We start from the raw sequence: 20474 nt of genomic DNA, 5'->3' as shown, positions 1-20474 counted from the left end.
ATGGGTAGTGGTGGGTAGGTACCGCCAGCGAGTAGATAGGGCTCTTAATTGTAGATTTTAAATATTTGAGAGACAACAATGCATAAATCGTAATTTTTTAAAAGAGCAATGAATTCTGGGTGATTAGAATATAACGTAGCATGAATTTAGGAAGCTTAGAAAATGAATAAGCATGAATTTAAGACAACAACTGAATTCAATTGAATTTCATGGAGAGAAACAAGATAAATAATAGGGGGCAAAAACTAAAGCGCAAGGTATTATGAGATGTTTGAGGCCGTAAATAAATAAAAAATCTCTATCTTATCTGCATCTTGGGTATTTCGTCGTAGTATGTCAGCGAGTGTGAATAATGTTTCATTTCATTAGTCACATCTGTCCTATCATAAAGAAAGCTGCTTATTATCTATATTTATATAAAAGAGAGATTTTGTGTCACTCTCTCTCTCTCTCTCTCTCTCTCTCTCTCTCTCACATGCACACATACATACGAAAAAGATGTATACATATGTATTTATGTATGTGTTTATGGAAGATAATGTTTGTGTGTGTGTGTGAGAGAGAGAGAGAGCAAATGAGTGCCACTTACACATACATGACAAAACACGCCTTCACTCATTCACTCTCTCTCTCTCAGTCTCTCTCTCCCTCTCATATGCACATACATACATATATGTCCATTTCATATACATGTATATATATCTTTCACTTTCTGCTCTCACTTCAAAACAAATGTCACCTTTCCACTTTCTCCTTTCTTTCAATTTCTGCTCTCTTTAAAGCATAAAGAAATGAATAATTTTTACGGAAATTAGCAAACACTCATATGATCCCATATGATTGACCATATGATCGAGTTGACAACTTGGTTGTTTCAAACGAAAGAATGCCATAAAATAACTTGTGAGCCTTGTGAATGGACTTGGGAGATGGAAACTGAAAGAAGCTGTGTGTGTCTGTGTTTGTCTCCCTGCTACTGATTAACAACTGGTGTTGGTGTGTTTACATCTCTGTAACTTAGCGGTTCAGCTAACAAAACCAACAGAATAAGTACCAGGCTTAAATAAACGTACTGGGGCTGATTTGCTCAACTAAAATGCTTCAAGGTGATGCCCCAGCATGGCCACATTCTTATGTCTGAAACAAGTTAAAGAAATGATAAAAGATATATGATTGACCGTTGACTGAACACTATTCAATTTTTTTTCTCCGTGTTTTTTCTCCTTGTCTCCGTATTCTTTCTGTTGAAGAGCGTAGCTCGAAACGTCAAAGACTTTCCGTATTCCCGAGCGTCATACTAATATATACTTTTGTTATTTACACCACCTGTCCTCGTCTGTTGTTATTTTTTGTATATTCTCCCATATATATATATATATATATATATATATATGGTGGTTGTCTACTTCTTATGCAGAGTCTGACCAGCTCTTGTACCTACACCTTAGATCCATCATTGTGTCTGATATGGCTTTTTAAACCAGACAATGTATTGAAAAGACACCCACATAAATTGCATATCCGATTTGGACCACCAAGAGCTGCAGTGAAGCTCTGATCTTTAAGGATCTTAAAATGTCTTTTGAGGCCTCCGTTAGATTTGCAAACATTATGGCATACACAGCATTGAAAGGTGTGCACAAATATGTAAGCAGAAAAGTTGGTGGAGGTTCGTTTTCCATGGGTCTGCAAATGAGATTTGAGCCCAGCAGAAGAAATATATAATAACTGAATATACTTTCTACTTGATGTATTGAGTAGCTTACTTTAAGTGGTTCCTTTGTTTCTAATGGAATCATCACCACCAATTATGTGCGCGCACACACACACACATACCATCACCATCATCATCATTTAGCATCTGTCTTGCATGCTGGTATGAGTTGGACATTTCAACAGGATCTGTTCGAGCGTTGGGCCTCATGGAGGCAGCAACAGGTAACCAAGACCTTTGGTGATATACCGTGCTTGTGCAGACCTATCAAGCCAAGTGAGGCCATAGTTGTGGCCGATGCCGGTGTCAGGTCATAGCACCCGTGCCGGTGGCATGTAAAAATCACCCACTACACTCTCGGAGTGGTTGGCATTAGGAAGGGCATCCAGCTGTAGAAACCTTGCCGAATCAGATTGGAACCTGGTGCAGCCCCATGTTTTACCAGTTTTCAGTCAAACCATCCAACCCATGCCAGCATGGAAAGCAGATGTTAAATGATGATGATGGTGTGTTTGTGTGTGTGTATTTGTGGCTGTGTTTGTTCCTCAGCACAGTTTGACAACTGGTCTTGGTGTGTTTATGTCTCCATAACTTAGCTGTTCAGCAAGAAAGACTGATAGAATATGTACCAGGCTTAAAAGAAAAATATGTGCTGGAGGTCAATTCATTTGACTAAAATTTATTCAAGGTGGTGCCCCAGCATGGCCACAGTCTAATGATCAAAGCAAGTAAAGGATAAAAGATACTTCTAAAGAAGAAAAAGAGAGATAAATAGAAATTGTGTGTGCATGCGTTTGTGCGCGTGCATACATGCATGTGTGTGTGTGTGTGTGTGTGTGTGTGTGTGTGTGTGTGTGTGTGTGTGTGTGTGTGTGTGTGTGCGCATAAACATAAGAAATAAGATTGTGTTAAATCTGATGAAACTTTGATCAGTTTATTCCAAATTGTTTTGATCCTGTGAGAAAAAAAAAAAAGGAAAGTGATCTTCTTGTGTAGGCTTCTTCTTTATTTCATAACTTAATAAATGAATTTTCCTTCAGATATATCTCTAGTCTTATTTATATATTGCATTTTATAACAGAGCAAAAACTTTTCAGGTAAGCGATAGCTTTGTTGGTTATAGATTTTCAACATAGGCACAGGAGTGGTTGTGTGGTAAGTAGCTTGCTTACCAACCACATGGTTCCGGGTTCAGTCCCACTGCATGGCACCTAGGGCAAGTGTCTTCTACTATAGCCTCAGGCCAACCAAAGCCTTGTGAGTGGATTTGGTAGACGGAAACTGAAAGAAGCCCGTCGTAGATATATATATATGTGTGTCTGTGTTTGTCCCCCCACCATCACTTGACAACCCATGCTGGTGTGTTTACGTCCCCGTAACTTAGCGGTTCGGCAAAAAGAGACCGATAGAATAAGTACTAGGCTTACAAAGAATAAGCCCTGGGGTCGATTTTCTTGACTAAAGGCGGTGCTCCAGCATGGCTGCAGTCAAATGACTGAAACAAGTAAAAGAGTAAAAGAGAAAGATCAGTCACTGGTTCTCTGCATTTCAAGTGAGTGTTTACAACTCAGTGCAAAACAAATATCTCAAGGGACTTGGAGAAAATGGCGATGATAATGAGGATTAAATTCCCACACTAGTAAAAAGGGAGGGATGCATTAGACAATGTAGCACTAGATATATACTACATGAGAGAAACATCATGTGGTCATGTGGCTGGAATGTGTTTGCTCTGCTCGGTTAGGACTGACCTGGGGACTAAACAACAACACTTATGCCGACCCTCTTGCTCCCCTACTGCTGTATTTCCCTAAATTCTGTTTGTTCCATTGTTTATTTATCAATAACCCTGCTTCTGCTTCAGAAAACTCAAAATACAATTCCTAATATCCTTCTTTTCTGTTTACCTTAAGTAGTTTATTTGAAGTGTAAATATAAGCAAGAAATTGGATGAAGCCAGTCAACCACTAACCAGTTTCAATCTAGCCTCACTATCACTCTCTTTATCTTACTCTCTAACTCACTCTCTTTTCCCTTCCATTGTCGTTGTGTAGCTTACTTGTCTCTTTTCTATAAGTATTATCATGGACATTGTCCAGCTGAGCTCTCTTCTCTGGTTCCTCCTTTAAGAACTTATCAGTGATCAACTAAACTTGTATCCAGTTCTCATCAGTATACTCTGCAACCTCCTAAATGTCATAAAGCATTTTGCAATACCAGTTTCTTCCCTCGCACCTCTGAACTTTGGAATTCCCTTCTGCAGTCTTGTTTTTCACTTCAATATGACCTCCAGTCTTTTAAGTCTAATGTTCATTGTCACCTAGAGTCCATTTTATTCTAAGGACCTTGTAATGAGTGAATGCTTGAAAAAAAACCAAAATGTTCAGGAAGAACTAGCTCTCTTATCTCCTTTTACCATTCCTTGTGTTAACACTTTCCATAACCCCACCAACCCTTCTACTTCTTCCCTCCTATACTGCTAGCTCTCCACATTTAATCATTTCACCCCTTTGAACGTCTTTGCATTATGATTTGAAATGTAAGACCTTTACTACCCTGATGATGGAGGCTCTATTTATCCAACGTTGATTGCTTCCATTATGGCTGCATATTGTGAACCAGCTGACTGGTTCTTGAGAAGTGTGATGTAAAGGAAATCCAATTTTACCATAGGTTCAATGATACACTGATATAAGCACAATTTGCCCACCTACAGTATATTTCTAGTCACAAAAACATAAATAAACTTCTTAATAAAGACTCAAAACACTTCTAATATTAAACAGAAATGTGTATGCTATAAATACATTTAAGATATATTAATAAAAATCAATAAGATGTCTATTTACTTAAAGAACATGTCCAGTGTTTGATGTTCTGCATTATTGTTTTTTTTCTGTTCATATAATTCTTTGTAGCATTTGTATCCTTATTATTAACTGTTTGCTTTTGAGCATCTTTCTCTTTCCTTTTTCTCCCCTCTCTTTCCTCTCTCTCTGTCTCTCCTCTGTCTCCTCTCTTTCTTCTCTCCCCATCTCCTCTCCTTCCCTCTCTCTCTCAGATCTTTGGTGAAATGGCTGTAACTTTTATCTAGAAACTGGAAAGTCTCACTTCATACAAATCCTCACTTGTTATTAAAATTTGAAATGGTTCCCCAACCCCGCTTTTATCTTCTTCAGCATCGTGCTGTCCCATCTCCATGAATGTATGAAAACTTTCAATCCTTGAGTCACTCTATAACTTCTGTTTAATAATAATAATAATAATAATAATAATAACTGTTCCTAAATATCTGAACAGATGGATAAAGGGAATAGTCATAAAACCCAGTTTAGTACAGCTGCAGAAAACAGTGTTATTAGGGACAGCTAGGATACTTAAAAGGGTTCTTGGCATCTAAGGATACTTGTTGTAGCCCGATGTTAGGATTCTTTTCTTTTCAAACAACCTAATCTGTTGAGTGTATATGAAAATAATAATAATAATAATAATAATAATAATAATCCTTTCTACTAAAGGCACAAGGCCTGAAATTTGGCGGGAGAGGATCAATGAATTACATTGACCCCAGTGTTCAACTGATACCTAATTTATTGACCCCAAAAGGATGAAAGGCAAAGTCGATCTCGGCAGAATTTGAACTCAGAGTGTGCAGACAGACAAAGCGCTGCAAAGCAGCTAATGATTCTGCCAGTTCACCACCTTGTTAATAATAATAAACTACATCTATTCATGTTCTTCCTACAATTTGATTCAAGTAATGTCATTACATCTTCTTGATTTATTTAATTAACCCTTTAATTGCAAAATTAAATTTCATGGTCATCCCAGTTATGATGTTAAATATCTACCAATAAATAGAATTGGTATGTTTTGCAAGTCACATTGCTTCAATAAACCTGACAAAATAGTTTCAAAGTACGATATTCCACAACAAAAGATAGATTGGTACATAAAACAACTTTCTACAATTAAGAGTAATGAAATTTTAAGTGGATATATCTGCTTTCTGTTATAAAAAAGTTAAATCAGGAGATTGTTGAGATAGCACATCTCAACAATCTGATTAATAGCTTACATTGGCTCTCTGTTACTCAAGACGTCTGCAATGTAGCTTGGATAGATTTTACTCTACATAAAATACATTGTGGTTGTTTTCTCTTATTCTTTTGCTCTCAACTTTCCACTAGCATTTGTGATATAGCTAGTCATCACCCATCTAGTGTTTTAAATCCGGGTTTTGTCCCCAATTACAGGAGTGGTCAGATCTACCTCAATGCCAGAGCGACTGCCTTCACACCATCTCGCCATCTTGCCCTGTTTTGGGCGTCCTCCCTTCTCAAGCCAACCTTCCCAATCTTCCCCTCCACCTGTCCCTCGGTCTACTTTGCTTTCTTGGTCCATTTACCTCAAACTCAAGCACCCTCCTCAGAACATGCTCCTCATCCCTCCTCAACACATGCCCATACCACCACACTCCATTCACTCTTGCCAGCCATTCCACTGACTCCTCCAACCCCAGCATCCCCATCAAGTCCTCAGTCCTCCTCTTATCAAACAACTTTACACCACACATTTCTCTCACCATTGCTCTCTCAGTCCTTCTCAAAATTTCCATCTCTCTCTCTATCTCAGACACCATGTCTCACTCTCATACAGCATTGCAGGTCTCATGTAACTCATATAGACCCTTCCTTTCATCATCAATGGCTTCCACATCGAAATCCCTTAAGAAATACTGCTGAAGTTAACTTTAACCTTTCATCCTTTCAGGGTGAAATAAAATAAGTACCATTTGAGCACTGGGTTCAAAGCAATTGAAAATTGTTGTCCTTGTGCTAAAATTTAAAGACAATCATTTCATTAGATAAAAAAGAGACATCACTCAATGACCTCTGCATCCCCTTCCCAGATGAGTGAGATGAATGTGACTAGTTATTCAGCTAGAACATGAGGATTTATCGGACACAGTGTGAGGTGACTGTTGTTATCGTTAAAGCTTTCATTTGTATAACATTTAATAAACATGTAGACTTGTGCTGATGAATGATATGTATATCCATATTCTCTGAAGTCTTTCCATACCTTCCATTATGTTGGTTCTGTTCTTGAATTAATTTTCTAGCAGCTAAAGATATACTTTGAGCATAAACTTTTTTTTTGCCTTATTGTAAATTGTTCATGCTGTTGCTGATTGAAGATTGAGAATCTTTTAGGTACCTTACACCTTGCTATCCATCATCAAATCTCTTTAACATTTTGAATTTAGTTTCTGATGGTGCACTTTTGCTGTTTTGGTTTTGGTTTTGGTGCACACAGACAACAGTAGCGTAGTGTACATTTAGTCACGATTGCAATGGGAATAAATCGAGTAATATTTACAAAGCAAATATTGTAAAGAGTGTTTTCTACCCCCTACCTCCCACAGCACATGTATTATCGCCAACTCCTCAACCCTACCCAGTTTCTACAGTTGTCACTCTTCTTTATCACCCTTACTTATCCCTACCTTCCCTATATTTGTTCATAATATTCATCCTCTTACTCATTCCCTATCTCTAACCAATCAACCTCTACCAATCAATGTTTCCTGTTCTCCTGTCTCCAGTCACTTCCACTTATCTCATATCTTGAAAGTCCCTCCTGACACCTCATCACCACTACTTTTATCTCTTTCCAATTCCAATGTCCTCTTCCACCTTTTCTTTTATTATATGAATAACAAGGCCATGCCACCTAGCTAGGCATGGTAGGCATTGCCTGCCTTGAATAAAATAGATCAATAGCAACATTTTCCTTTTATAGCAAAATGTGCACCTAATTCAATAAAACTATGAAGGTTACTCTGATTGCTATGCATAAAATGCAAAATATTTTACTTTTTTGTAGATTAGGTAGGCATAATTCACCCCTGCTTTTCAATCTCAGTATTTAAACCACACATAATACTACTGTAGTACACGTGCCGTGTACATTCCTACAACGTTTTCTTTACATGCTATAAAGGCAGAAGTGAATCTACCTTCAACTTAGTCACGTGGTTGTTTCACTTATTTTTTGTGTTTTACTACATAAATGTCACCAACTGCCTACCCTGAGTAATTACTGATGGCATGTGCCTGGCGAATAGGCATGTAGCCACTCTGCAGTAACAAACCTGTCCCCTTCTCTCTCATTTTAAACCCTCATCTCATAGCATAAAGCTGCCTCCCTCTCTGCTGTAGCTTGTTTCAGGAGATTTTAGTTTTGCTGTCTGCATGGTGACCTCACAAGCGATGATGCCATGAACAAAAGCACTCGGTACTTGCTGTAAAGTGGCTGGATTCAGCTGTAGAAACCATACCAAAGCAGACGCTGGAGCACAATGCAGTTTTCAGACCCAGTGGATTCTGTTGAACTGTCCGACCCATGGCATGCACTTTGAATAATGATAATGTTGGTGGTGATGGTGATGGTGGTAGTGGTGATGGTGATGATGACAATGTTGCTGATGATGGTGATGATGAAGGTGGTGGCAGTGGTGGTGGTGAAGATGATGATGGCTTGTTTTTTTTAATTTGGCCAACTTTTTAGTATTTTGCTGCCTAGCCACACCATTTTTAATTTTTACACTTGCCTCTCTCCATTTGATTTGTCCCAATTTATTATAATTTTCATTTAATACCTTGTCTAAAGGTATTAAATGAGTTACTGGAAAATCAAAAATAAAGCATTTTATGCTGAGTGCATTTAAGATCAAAGAAACCCTGCTGTAGAAGTATCTTGATCGGTATCTTTTAAATACAATATCATGCTTTAGTTTTCATTGTTTATTTTATATTTCAAAGTATTGCAAAACCTTAAAAGTTAGATCTCTATCAAGTACATAATAAACATAAAGATCATATCTTGGATGACATTTATGAAATAAAAAATAATTCAGTGACTAGATATAGCTATCATTATTTATTCATTTTTTTACTGAATCAAAAACACACCAAGTTACAAAAGAAAGAAATAAAAAGAATCAGTTTGTGGGGTGTACTTTGCAAATTTTGATTTTACAGTATTTTTATATAATTTCACTGTACTTCAGAAGACCCATCAAGCCAAGTGAAATTGTAGCCGTGGCTGATGCTGGTGTCATGTAACAGGCATGTAAAAAGCACCTTTCAAGTGTTGGGCCTCACAGAGGAAAAGAGGCTGATTCTGGTGGCACATGAAAAGCTCCTTTCGAGTGTTGGGCCTCACAGAGGCAATGACTGAGACCTTTGGCATTATGTCATGCTTGAGAAGAAAACCCATCAAGCCAAGTAAAATTGCAGTCATAGCAGATACTGGTGTCATGCAAATAGCACCTGTGCCAGTGGAATGTAAAAGCACCCATTACACCCATGAAGTGGTTGGTGTTAGGAAGGGCATCCAGCTGTAGAAACCATGCCAAATCAGACTGGGGTCTGGTGCAGCCTTCCAGCTTGCCAGCCCTGATCAAATCATTCAACCCATGCCAGCATGGGCAATGGATGCTAAATGATGATGATGACGATGATGACGATGATCAGCTATATAATGAAATGACATTAAATAAAACTCCATTAAATGAGGACTCCTTCTAATCGAACAAAACTCTTGTTATTTTCAGATGATTTGAAAATGTCTTGTGACAACCCAAATTGTGATACATGGCTCAAACCTGTGCGGGTAAGTTTATGCAATTTTTTTTTTCTCTTGTCTCTTTTCATGGCAGTTATTAGTTTAGAAGTTTAATGATGGGCAACAGTGGAACCGTGTCATATATATATATATATATATATATATATATATATATATACACTGATGAGATATATATATATACACTGATGAGATATATATATATATATACTGATGAGATATGTATATATGGGAGAATTTATGAAAAAAACAACAGACGAAGACAGGTGGTGTAAACAACAAAAGTTTAACGCTCGGGAATAGAGAAAGTCTTTGACGTTTCGACCCTACGCTCTTCAACTGAAAGGAACACAGAAAGAAACAAGGAGAAAAAAAATATAAATGTAGTGGTCAGCGATCTATCATGGCGAATGCCGATATATATATATATGTAGATATATATATATATATATATATATAGGTTGATGGTTCCATGTTTCTAAAAAGCACTGGTTAAGGTGCCACATAAAATAAGCACCCAGTACACTCTGTAAAGTGCTTGGTGTTAGAAAGGGTATCCATATGACAGGCTTCCACAGCTCCATTAAATAAACTGATTTACTGTGTTATATACTGAATTAAGTAAAGTTTGGTCACTCTGTTCAAGTAAGCCTTATTTTCCAACTAAACTCCCCTCCTTTTCCTCCCTTCTGTTGGTTTCTATTGAATAATTTATCTTTTATCTTTTACCAGTCATTGAAATGCAGCCAGGCTCGAGCATTACCTTGCAGGGTTCAGTCAAAGAAATTGACTCCAATACTTATTTTAAAACCTGGTACTTATTCTATCAGTATTTTTTGCCAAACCACTAAGTTACCAGTTGTCAACCAGGGTTGAGGAGACAAACATAAAGATACAAACACACACATAGATATATATACATATATGCTCAATCTTTGCCAATGTAACTTGGAAGAACACGGTAAGGGTGGATAGAAAACTGAATGTATTCGATCAAAGATGCTTCACAAAGATCCTGAGGATCAAATGGTAGGATCGTGCCACAAAAAGGGAGATCCTGGGATGAGTAAGGTTACGACTACTGCAAAAGATAATAGCAGAGTGCCAATTCTGCCTAACTAGCCACAATTTCTGCCTAGCCAGTCAATGGCACATGAAAACACCCATGGCTTTTATATCACCTGACATTCACTTGGTTTCTTTCAGTGTATACCCTTCTAACACCAATCACTTTACAAAGTGTACAGGTGCTTTTATGTGATGCCTTCACCAGTGCTTTTTAGAAATATGGGATCATCAGCCTATATATATATATATATATATATATATATATATATATATAGAAAACATTTAGATTGAGATGAATTAGGTACTTAAGTTGAGGCACCAGAATTTAGTACAGTATTATCCATACAATTTCAAAATAAGGTGGTTAAAATCAAACTAAGCATTACTGGTGGACATCCTTATTGCTTATTTTGATTATACACATGTATATGTATATGTACATGTATATGTATATATGTGTGTGTGTGTGTATCATCTATATATATATATGACAGGCTTCCATACAGTTTCCATCTACTAATTCCACTCACAAGGTATTGGTAGGCACAGGGTTATAGTAGAGGGTACATGCCCAAGGTGCTATGCAATGGTACGGAACCTGAGACTACATGCTTGAAAAGTGAGCTTCTTAATTATACAATAGTTTCAAATTGAATGGTGGCTTGGTGTTATGTGTCATGCAAGTGTGAAATGATTTTGAATTTTTTTATTTTTGAACATACTGCCTGGCGATTTAGGACTTTGGTAATTTGAAGATGGCACTGAATAAAGCATTTTAGAAACTGGAGAGGAATGTTAAGTATGAGACATCAGTGAGTGGTGGCAAGCTCACATAATGATTAGTATGAGGGCTGACTGAAAAGTTTATAGGCTAACCAAGATACTCTCATAGAATGTGACCAAATGAGGTTTATTTTTCATCATAATCCCCCTTGCAATCCACACACTTCTTCCATCAGTGTTGCAGTGCTTGCATCCCATTGGTGAAGGCACCTCTCGTCTTGTTGGTCAAAAAATGTCATCAGCAGCAGATATGATGTCATCCTTCCAGTCAAGTGTTTTTTTCAGATGAAGCCAAATCAAGAGAATAGGGAGGGTGTTCAACCAGTTCAAAGCCACAGTCATGCACAGCAACCATTGAAACCAAGGACTTGTGTACTGGAACATTGTCTTGATGGACAAAATGCTTTGTATCATTTTTTCTAGTTATTTACATTCCAAGTTTAAAACTCATCAAGGTTAACTTTATCTTTCATCCCTTTGGGTTTGATAAAATAAGTACCAGTCAAGTGTTGAAGTCAATGTAATCAATCCCACCCCTCCGACTAAAATTATTGGCGTTGTGCCAAAATTTGAAACCAAACCCTTATTAATAGGGTTGTAAATATTTCTTGGTTAGAAGTATTTCTCTTATTTCTTCAATATTATTTCATTTGTTTTCTGTTTCAATTTCTGTTATGTATTACGATGGTTGGCTTAAAGTAGCCATGTTTCTTTGGTTGGCTTCACAAGCAAAAGGAAATAATCTAAAATTATTTGATAGGATGGATATTTTTTGTATGCATGTATGTATGCATGCTTTTATGTTCTACAAATGTATGTATGAATGTATATACATGTGTGTGTATCAGCAAGTTAATGTTTTCCATTATAAATTTTAGTTTTGGTGCATAATGTGTGGGTTGCTATTGTATCATCTCATTTTCAATATGGTCCCAAGGCTTTGTGCAGCCATAGCAGCCATATTGTTTTGTTGTTTTCATTTGGTTTTTATAACTGAAAGAAAACAATTCAAAATTATTGATGGAAATTATTTAACAGAGGAAGATTTTAAGGATGGGAGAGAAAGGGAAGCTAAGCAAGGTTTACATCATCATCATCATCACACACACACACACACACACACACACACACACACACACTGTGTGTGTAGGAGAGAAGTGTGTGGATGGATAATGGTATTCTTGTACATGGGGATGAGAGAGAGGCGTGGAAAAGTTACTATGTGAGACTGTTGAATGTAGAGAATGAATGGGACAAAGAAGTCTCCCTCATGTGAACCCAACAGAGGGACCAGCTATCCTAGTGGATAGCAATATGGTAGATAAGGCATTTAAAAACATGAAAGCTGAGAAAGTTCCTGGTCCATCCAGAATCATGGCGAAGATGCTCAAGATATCTGATAAGGTAGGGAACGTGCTAGTCACCCGCATAGTTAATCAGGTCATTCAGGCTTAGCATAGCAGCATTATTGTTAGCTGCTACAAGGGTAAGGGTGATGCTTTAGAATGAAGCAACTATAGAGACATCAAACTCTTGGATTAGGTGATGAAAATTACAGAAAGAATTATGGTCCAATTAATTTGGAACAGAATTAGGCTTGACGAAATGCAGTTCGATTTCGTCTATGCAAGAAACACTACCAACACTATTTTCATAGTCAGGCAACTTCAAGAGAAGTACTCAGCTAAGAATAAACCATTATATTTGGCTTTCGTTGATCTAGAGAAAGCCTTCAATAGAGTACCCTTCTGTGTGATACGGTGGGCACTGTGGAGGCTGGGAATAGAAAAGTGAAAGCCGTACAGGCCATATACAAAGACACTGTCAGTAAGGTGAGTTAAACACAACTACTGTGAAGGATTTGATGTACAAGTAGAGATTCATCAAGGCTCACTCCTTAGTCCCCTCCATTTCATCATTGTCCTCCAGGCCATAACAAAGGAATTCAAGACTATATGCTGATGAGCTTGCCCTCATAACAGATTCCATATCAGAGTTAGAAGAGGAATTCCAGGTATGGAAGCAAAACCTGGAATTTAAGGGCCTTAAGGTTAACTTAGCAAAGACTAAAGTCCTAATGAGCAAGAAAACTGACAGGATCCTACACCCTTCAGGTTGGTGGCCTTGCTCAATTTGTAGGAAAGGTGTAGGCAGGAATTCCATATAGTGTACCCAGTATAAGCTATGGATACACAAGAGATGCAGTGGATTAATTGGAAGATTATCAGAAAAGGTAGTGTTCATATGTGGAAGATACACAGGATCCATAAAGGTTATAGAGACTCTGGAAATTCATTTGCTCAAATTCCCTGGTGGCTCATTAGAGGTAGAAGATAATTTCTGCTACTTAGGGGATCAAATTTGTAGTTGGGGAGGATGCATGGAGAGTGTAATAGCTAGAATAAGAACAGGATGGAGGAAAATTCAGAAGCTGTTACCTTTGTTGGTTACAAAAGGTTTCTTTCTCTGGTTTGAAGATACATTCCACTCTTCCTTTCTAACTCAAAGAGATAAAAAAATGTTCCTTCAGGAAATCTTGATATGCCCCACTACCACCACCACCACCAATAGGGATACCCACACTTCTAATTTCCCAGAAGGTAACCATGTTTGTAACTACCCATAAGATACCCTCACTTCTGACTGCTCAGAAGATACCCACTCAACCATGCTTTTAAAATAATTAAAAACAAAACATGAATGCAGCAGAATTCCTATTAAGTGATTATATTCTGTTATTTGTTATATCATCATCATTATTGTTTAACATCCGCTTTCCATGCTGGCATGGGTTGGACGATTTGACTGAGGACTGGCAAGCCAGATGGCTGCACCAGGCTCCAATCTGATCTGGCAGAGTTTCTACAGCTGGATGCCCTTCCTAATGCCAACCACTCTGAGAGTGTAGTGGGTGCTTTTACGTGCCACTGGCACAAATGTCAGTAAGGCGACGCTGATAATGATCACTCTTGAATGGGGCTTTTTACGTGCCACAGGCATGAAAGCCAGTCAGCAGCCCTAGCAACAATCACACTCAGATGGTGCTCTTAGCGCTCCACTAGCACGGATGCCAGTCATGTGGTGCTGTTATTGAATTGATTTCAATTTCACTTGCCTCAACAGGTCTTCGCAAGCAGAGTTTAGTGTCCAATGAAGGAAAGGTACACATAAATGGGCTGGTTACACCCCTGGCTTGCTGTGTCTTCTCAAGCACAGCTTATTTCCAAAGGTCTAGATCACTAGTCATTGCCTCAGTGAGGCCTAATGTTCGAAGATCGTGCTTCACCACCTCATCCCAGGTCTTCCTGGGTCTACCTCTTCCACTGGTTCCCTCAACCGCTAGGGTGTGGCACTTTTTCACACATCTATCCTCATCCATTCTCACCACTTGAACATACCAGTGCAGTTGTCTCCCTTGCACACCACATCTGATGCTTCTTAGGTCCAACTTTTCTCTCAAGGCACTTACACTCTGTCGAGTATGCACACTAAGATACCTTTACAACCCTTCTTTTGCTACCCCTGCCCACATAATGGAGGCAACCTTTATTCTAAGCTGCATCAAACCACCATCATATGCTTCCACTATTTGGCTGTTAAGGTCCTCCTCTTTCTGTATAGTGACAGGTGTGGGCTCCATGTGCTACATCTCTGGCTTGCTGTCCAGGAGGACAATAACTCTGAAGGTGAACTGATATAGAGTAGTGGGTAATTTTTAGCCCCCCTCCCCCCCCCTCATATGGCACAACATTTCTAGTACCAATAGAATACACCAAGTACATTCTGTAGAATAGTTGATGATAAGAAAGGACATCTCGCCATAGAAAACATGCCTAAAATAGAAAATATAATTGAAGGAGAATTTCACAAGTTGCACCTCGAGGTACTCATTTACGAGCACAGTACCTCTAGAGCAAAGTAGACCATTCAGTCCTCCTTACCTAGAACAACCACTGTTGTGTGGGTGTCAGGATAATATGCATTTGGATTACACTGTCAGCCAAACACTATACCAAAATTAGATGGTTTTTCTCTGTTGTTGTGTATGCAAGGTGATGCAGACCATAACGACCCATTTAACCCTTGCCAGCATGAGAAAAATAAACTCAAAACAAAGCTGACTGGTTGCCAGTTTTAGACTAGCAAATGTCCTGTTCAGTTAGTTTATTAATAGCTGCAGTCTTTCTCTCTGACAATACACACGGGACAAGTTTGTATCACTGCCATGAAAAGCTAACAACTGCAATACCAGTTGCTGAAAATTTGGGTTATATATGCAGTTTTTTGCTTTGGAACAGGTTTAAATATGCTTTAAACATGTAAATAAATTTTCATTCTATGCAAATTATGATTACTCTTGTTATACTTAGATAATGATTATATTGCTTTCCTATTGTCATATAGTCAAAATAGAGCAAGTTCATGATGGTTGTTCTATTATTGTATGAAACAGTTTTCCAACTCTCTCTCTCTCTCTCTCTCTCTCTCTATCTCTCTCTCTCTCTCTCTCTCTCTCTCCCTCTCTCTCTCTCTCTCACACACACACGAGTATATGAAATGAATTCTAATGGAATATAGAACAATCTTGCAAGCTTGTAGCTGAAGAATATATATTCTTTTCTTTAATTTTCTTTTACTTGTTTCAGTCATTTGACTGTGGCCATGCTGGAGTATCACCTTTAGTCAAGCAAATCGCCCCCAGGATTTATTCTTTGTAGGCCTAGTACTTATTCTATCAGTCTCTTTTGCCGAACTGCTAAGTTACAGGGACGTAAACACACTACCATCGGTTGTCAAGTGATGTTGGGGGGACAAACACAGACAAACAAACATATACATGCACATACAAACATAAGTACCTTGAGAGAAAAGTTGGACCTAAGGAGCATCAGATGTGGTGTGCAAGAGAGACAAATGTGCAGGTATGGTCATGTGGCGAGAATGGATGAGGATAGCTGTGTGAAAAAGTGCCATACCCTAGCGGTTGAGGGAACCTGTGGAAGAGGTGGACTCAGGAAGACCTGAGATGAGGTGGTGAAGAATGACCTTCGAATATTAGGCCTCACCGAGGCAATGACTAGTGACCGAGACCTTTGGAAATATGGTGTGCTTGAGAAGACCGGGCAAGCCAAGTGAGACCATAACACATGAACTATGCCAGGGGTGTAACCAGCCCACTTAGGTGTACCTTTCCTTCATTGGACATTAAACTCTGCTTGCGAAGACCTGTTGAGGCAAGTGAAATCGAGATCAAATCAAATACGCAAATTCGATGACTGGCACCCGTGCCAGTGGGGCGCTAAGAGCACCATCCGAGCGTGATCGCTGCCAGAGCAGCAGACTGGCTTCCGTGCCAGTAGCACGCAAAAAGCACCATTCGAACATGTTTGTTACCAGTGCCACCTTACTGGCACATGAAAAAACATTTGAGCGAGGTTGTTGCCAGTGCTGCTGGACTGGCTCCTGTGCAGGTGGCATGTAAAAAACACCACTTGAGTGTGGCCGTTGCCAGTACCACCTGACTGGCCCTCATGCCGGTGGCAAGTAATAGCATCCACTACACTCTTGGAGTGGTTGGCGTTAGGAAGGGCATCCAGCTGTAGAAACTCTGCCAGATCAGATTGCAGCCTGGTGCAGCCATTTGGTTTGCCAGTCCTCAGTCAAATCGTCCAACCCATGCTAACATGGAAAGCAGACGTTAAACAATGATGATGAGATGAGATGACAGGCTTCTTTTTAGTTTCCATCTACCAAATCCACTCACAAGTCCAAGGCTATAGTAGAAGATACTTGCCCAAGGTGCCATGTAGTGGGACTGAACCCAGAACTATGTGGTTGGTAAGCAAGCTACTTACCACACAGCCACTCCTGAGATGTATAGATCAACATCATTTGATATCATCATTAGATACTAAAGAAACCTATCTAAATTAGAAATTTACAACAGAATTAAAAACCTGAGAAAAATTCACACAGCACATATGTCAAAAAAGCATATTATGAAACCTGGTCCAAATTTCATTTCTAGATGCCCTTATGAGCTACTTGTCTTCATTAGGCTTTTGCTAATTAGCATATTACACACACACACACAGAGATGCATGCATGTGGGGTCTGGATCAGGTCAACAGTGGCTGTCAACACATGGTGGTTAATAAATTGTTTGTACTGAAATAGTAACTGTTTAAGGTACAGAAACTCAACTCCATAATCAGTTTATGATGGGGAGGGGGGGCAATGCCTTGGGACATCTGGTGTATGAAAAATTAATAGTGAAGTGCGTGCATGCATGCATAGTTGATCTAATACTCTGAGAATTTTTGATTAAAATTATATGTTTCCTGATGAGAACACTCATTATCTACTTGATTAATTTTTATTGAAATTGAAAACAAAGCTCCAGGGCAAATCTTAGATTTTAATTAATTAAAATTCATTATATATTGACTGTAATGGGGAATAGGTCTAATCTTTAGCAGTGTGGTGACCATACTGGGTATGTTCCAGTCTTATTAAGCCTCGTCAGTAGACAAATATACTAGCATCCACTTCTAATAAGTTTTCTGATATATCAGATATAGGTGCAGGTGAGGTAGTTTGGTTAAGAAGCATGCTTCCCAACCAGCTAGTTCTAGGTTCAGTCCCACAGTGTGGCACCTTGGGCAAGTGTCTTCTAGTATAGCTCTGTAAGTGGATTTGATAGATGAAAACTGAAATAAGACTTTTGTGTGTGTGTGTGTGTGTGTGTGTGTGTGTGTGTGTGTGTGTGTGCTAGCACCTTGTCTTGATATTACATGATTGCTGTAAATGAGTCTCACCATCATACAAGCAGTGTCTTTTGTTATCAGTCTTGTATGAAAACATGTCCAGCCTTGAGGAGATATTACTGTACTTGGAAACAAATTAGGGTTAGTGACAGGAAGAGCATTCAACTACAGAAAATCTGTCAGAACAAGTTCCATCTGATTCATGCAGGCATGGAAAAGTGGATATTAAAATGGTGGTATACTCCTGAATGTTTTCTTCCTCTCGTCATTCTTCCAAGATATAACACCCTTAAGTGTTCATTCAGAAAAGTCCTACACACATCTTTAATCATTGTAAGATCTACAGTAAAGGCTAGACTCTGCTTGAGTGAAGAGGTTCACTAAATCTGAAACATGTTTAGAGTTGTCACTGCACTTCAAAGTTTGGACTTCCTCCCTACTGCATTCTATATTTAATTAATTTTTTAATTATATAATTTTAATTATATTATTTAATTTATTAATTAAAACTTCAGTGTTGTTTTCCATGCTTCTTTTTTTCCTTTTTTTAACTCCTAACTAGATAATGGATGTTCTCATTAACAATGGTGTGGTTAAAGTTAATTAAAATTTCTTTCTTTACGACATAAGATATGTGTATTACATGCACACATGCATGTATAGATACATATATTGCATAGGCACAGCTGCTTGGTAAGAAGTTTGCTTCCCAAGTACATGGTTTTAGGTTCAATCCCACTACATGCCACCTTGGGCAAGTGTCTTTTACTATCCCCACCAGCTTGACTAAAGCCTTGAGAGTGGAAAATTAATAGAAAGAGATTGAAAAGATGTCCTCTGTGTGTGTGTGTGTGTGTGTGCGTGTGTGCGTGTGTGTGTGTGCGTGTGTGTGTGTGTGTGTGTGTGTTTGTGTGAGATTGTCTCCTTGCCTTGACATCTCACATTAGTTGTAAACAAGTGTCACCACCATGTAAGTGGTGGTGTTTGTTTTCAATCTTCTGTGAAAAGATGTTTGATCACAGGGAAATATTATCTTACTTAGAAACAAGTAAGGGTTGGACACAGGAAGGTCATCCAGCTGTAGAAAACCCACTTCAACAAATTCCATTTGACCCATGCAAGCATGGAAAATTAAACGTTTGTAATTGTGTACATTTTATTAACATATCTGTCTATACTCATTTACTTGTTTCAGTCATTTGACTGTGGCCATGCTGGAGCACCACCTTTAGTCGAGCAAATCGACCCCAGGACTTATTCTTTGGAAGCCTAGTACTTATTCTATCGGTCTCTTTTGCCAAACCGCTAAGTTACGGGGACGTAAACACACCAGCATCGGTTGTCAAGCGATGTTGGGGGGACAAACACAGACACACAAACATACATACACACACACATACATACATACATACATATATATATATATATATATATATATATATATATGACGGGCTTCTTTCAGTTTCCATCTACCAAATCCACTCACAAGGCCTTGGTCGGCCCGAGGCTATAGTAGAAGACACTTGCCCAAGGTGTCACGCAATGGGACTGAACCCGAAACCATATGGTTGGTAAGCAAATGGTAATCATTATATCCACCTTAACCTGGGTGCTTTGTTAGAACACCAAATACTGCATAATTATTAGCCTTGAGAGATCCTCTCATATAGGTGCTTGGTGCATATAAGCACACATATAGATCATAGCAGATGAGAATTATCTGTTATGGGCACTGGAATTCCTGTATCGTGTGATTTCGACCTACCAGACCTCATCAGTGGGAAGCACTGGACACTGCATGCCACAATATATAGAACATCAGCATCTTTACAGACATTGATGTTGCAAATAGCCAGCACACACACACACACACACAAATGTGTGTGTGTATACGTGTGTGTGTGTGTGTGTGTGTGTGCGTGTACACATATACCCACACTTGTACACGCCATGCATGTGTGTATCTGAGTGTGTTGTAGTACCTAAAAACAATGATTATGATGATTTACATACACACACACACACACACACACACACATATATATACATACATACATAGTGTCACATGAGCTATAAACCTAATGGTGTTCTAATATGTTTTATCTGTAGCTTTTAAATAACGAATGATATTAATTGAAGTAGAAATGATATTGCTGTGGGAGTGCCATATGTAAAGTCTCTATTTATCCTCTGTGTGTGTGTGTGTGTGTGTGTGTGTGCATGTTAGATCATGCATTTCATGTCCCTGCACTGAAAAAACAAAAAGATACATTGATATAGCTGTTCAACTCCACTTAGGTGCCCCAGTATTTCTTTGCACTTATTAACCGAGACTTTTCAGTGATCACAAGATATTTTGTATTCATCACAACGTCATTAAATCTCTTCACTTACTTCAAAGCAAGGGAGCAATGTAATGTAATGATGGCGTGGAGGGAGTGCTCTTGCACTTCCTTTCAACATCAATGAAGCTAAACAAAAAAAAAAAAAAG

The 20474-nt window shown here is 38.6% G+C and overlaps 1 protein-coding gene across 1 annotated transcript in view; it reads left to right on the top strand.

Annotated features, from left to right (window-relative positions):
* The window catches only part of LOC106873908 (uncharacterized), a 324095-nt gene that overhangs the window by 68209 nt on the left and 235412 nt on the right, over positions 1 to 20474 (top strand). Inside the window, exon 2 of the mRNA XM_052966147.1 lies at positions 9336 to 9394. Coding sequence (XP_052822107.1) covers positions 9347 to 9394 — 48 coding nt within the window. The 5' untranslated portion in view covers positions 9336 to 9346. The remainder of the gene's footprint in view (positions 1 to 9335; positions 9395 to 20474) is intronic.

The sequence above is a fragment of the Octopus bimaculoides genome, chromosome 3 (genome assembly GCF_001194135.2).
Source record: "Octopus bimaculoides isolate UCB-OBI-ISO-001 chromosome 3, ASM119413v2, whole genome shotgun sequence".
NCBI lineage: Eukaryota > Metazoa > Mollusca > Cephalopoda > Octopoda > Octopodidae > Octopus > Octopus bimaculoides.
Note: the sequence above shows the minus strand (reverse complement) of the source record. Positions and strands in the feature narration are given on the sequence as shown.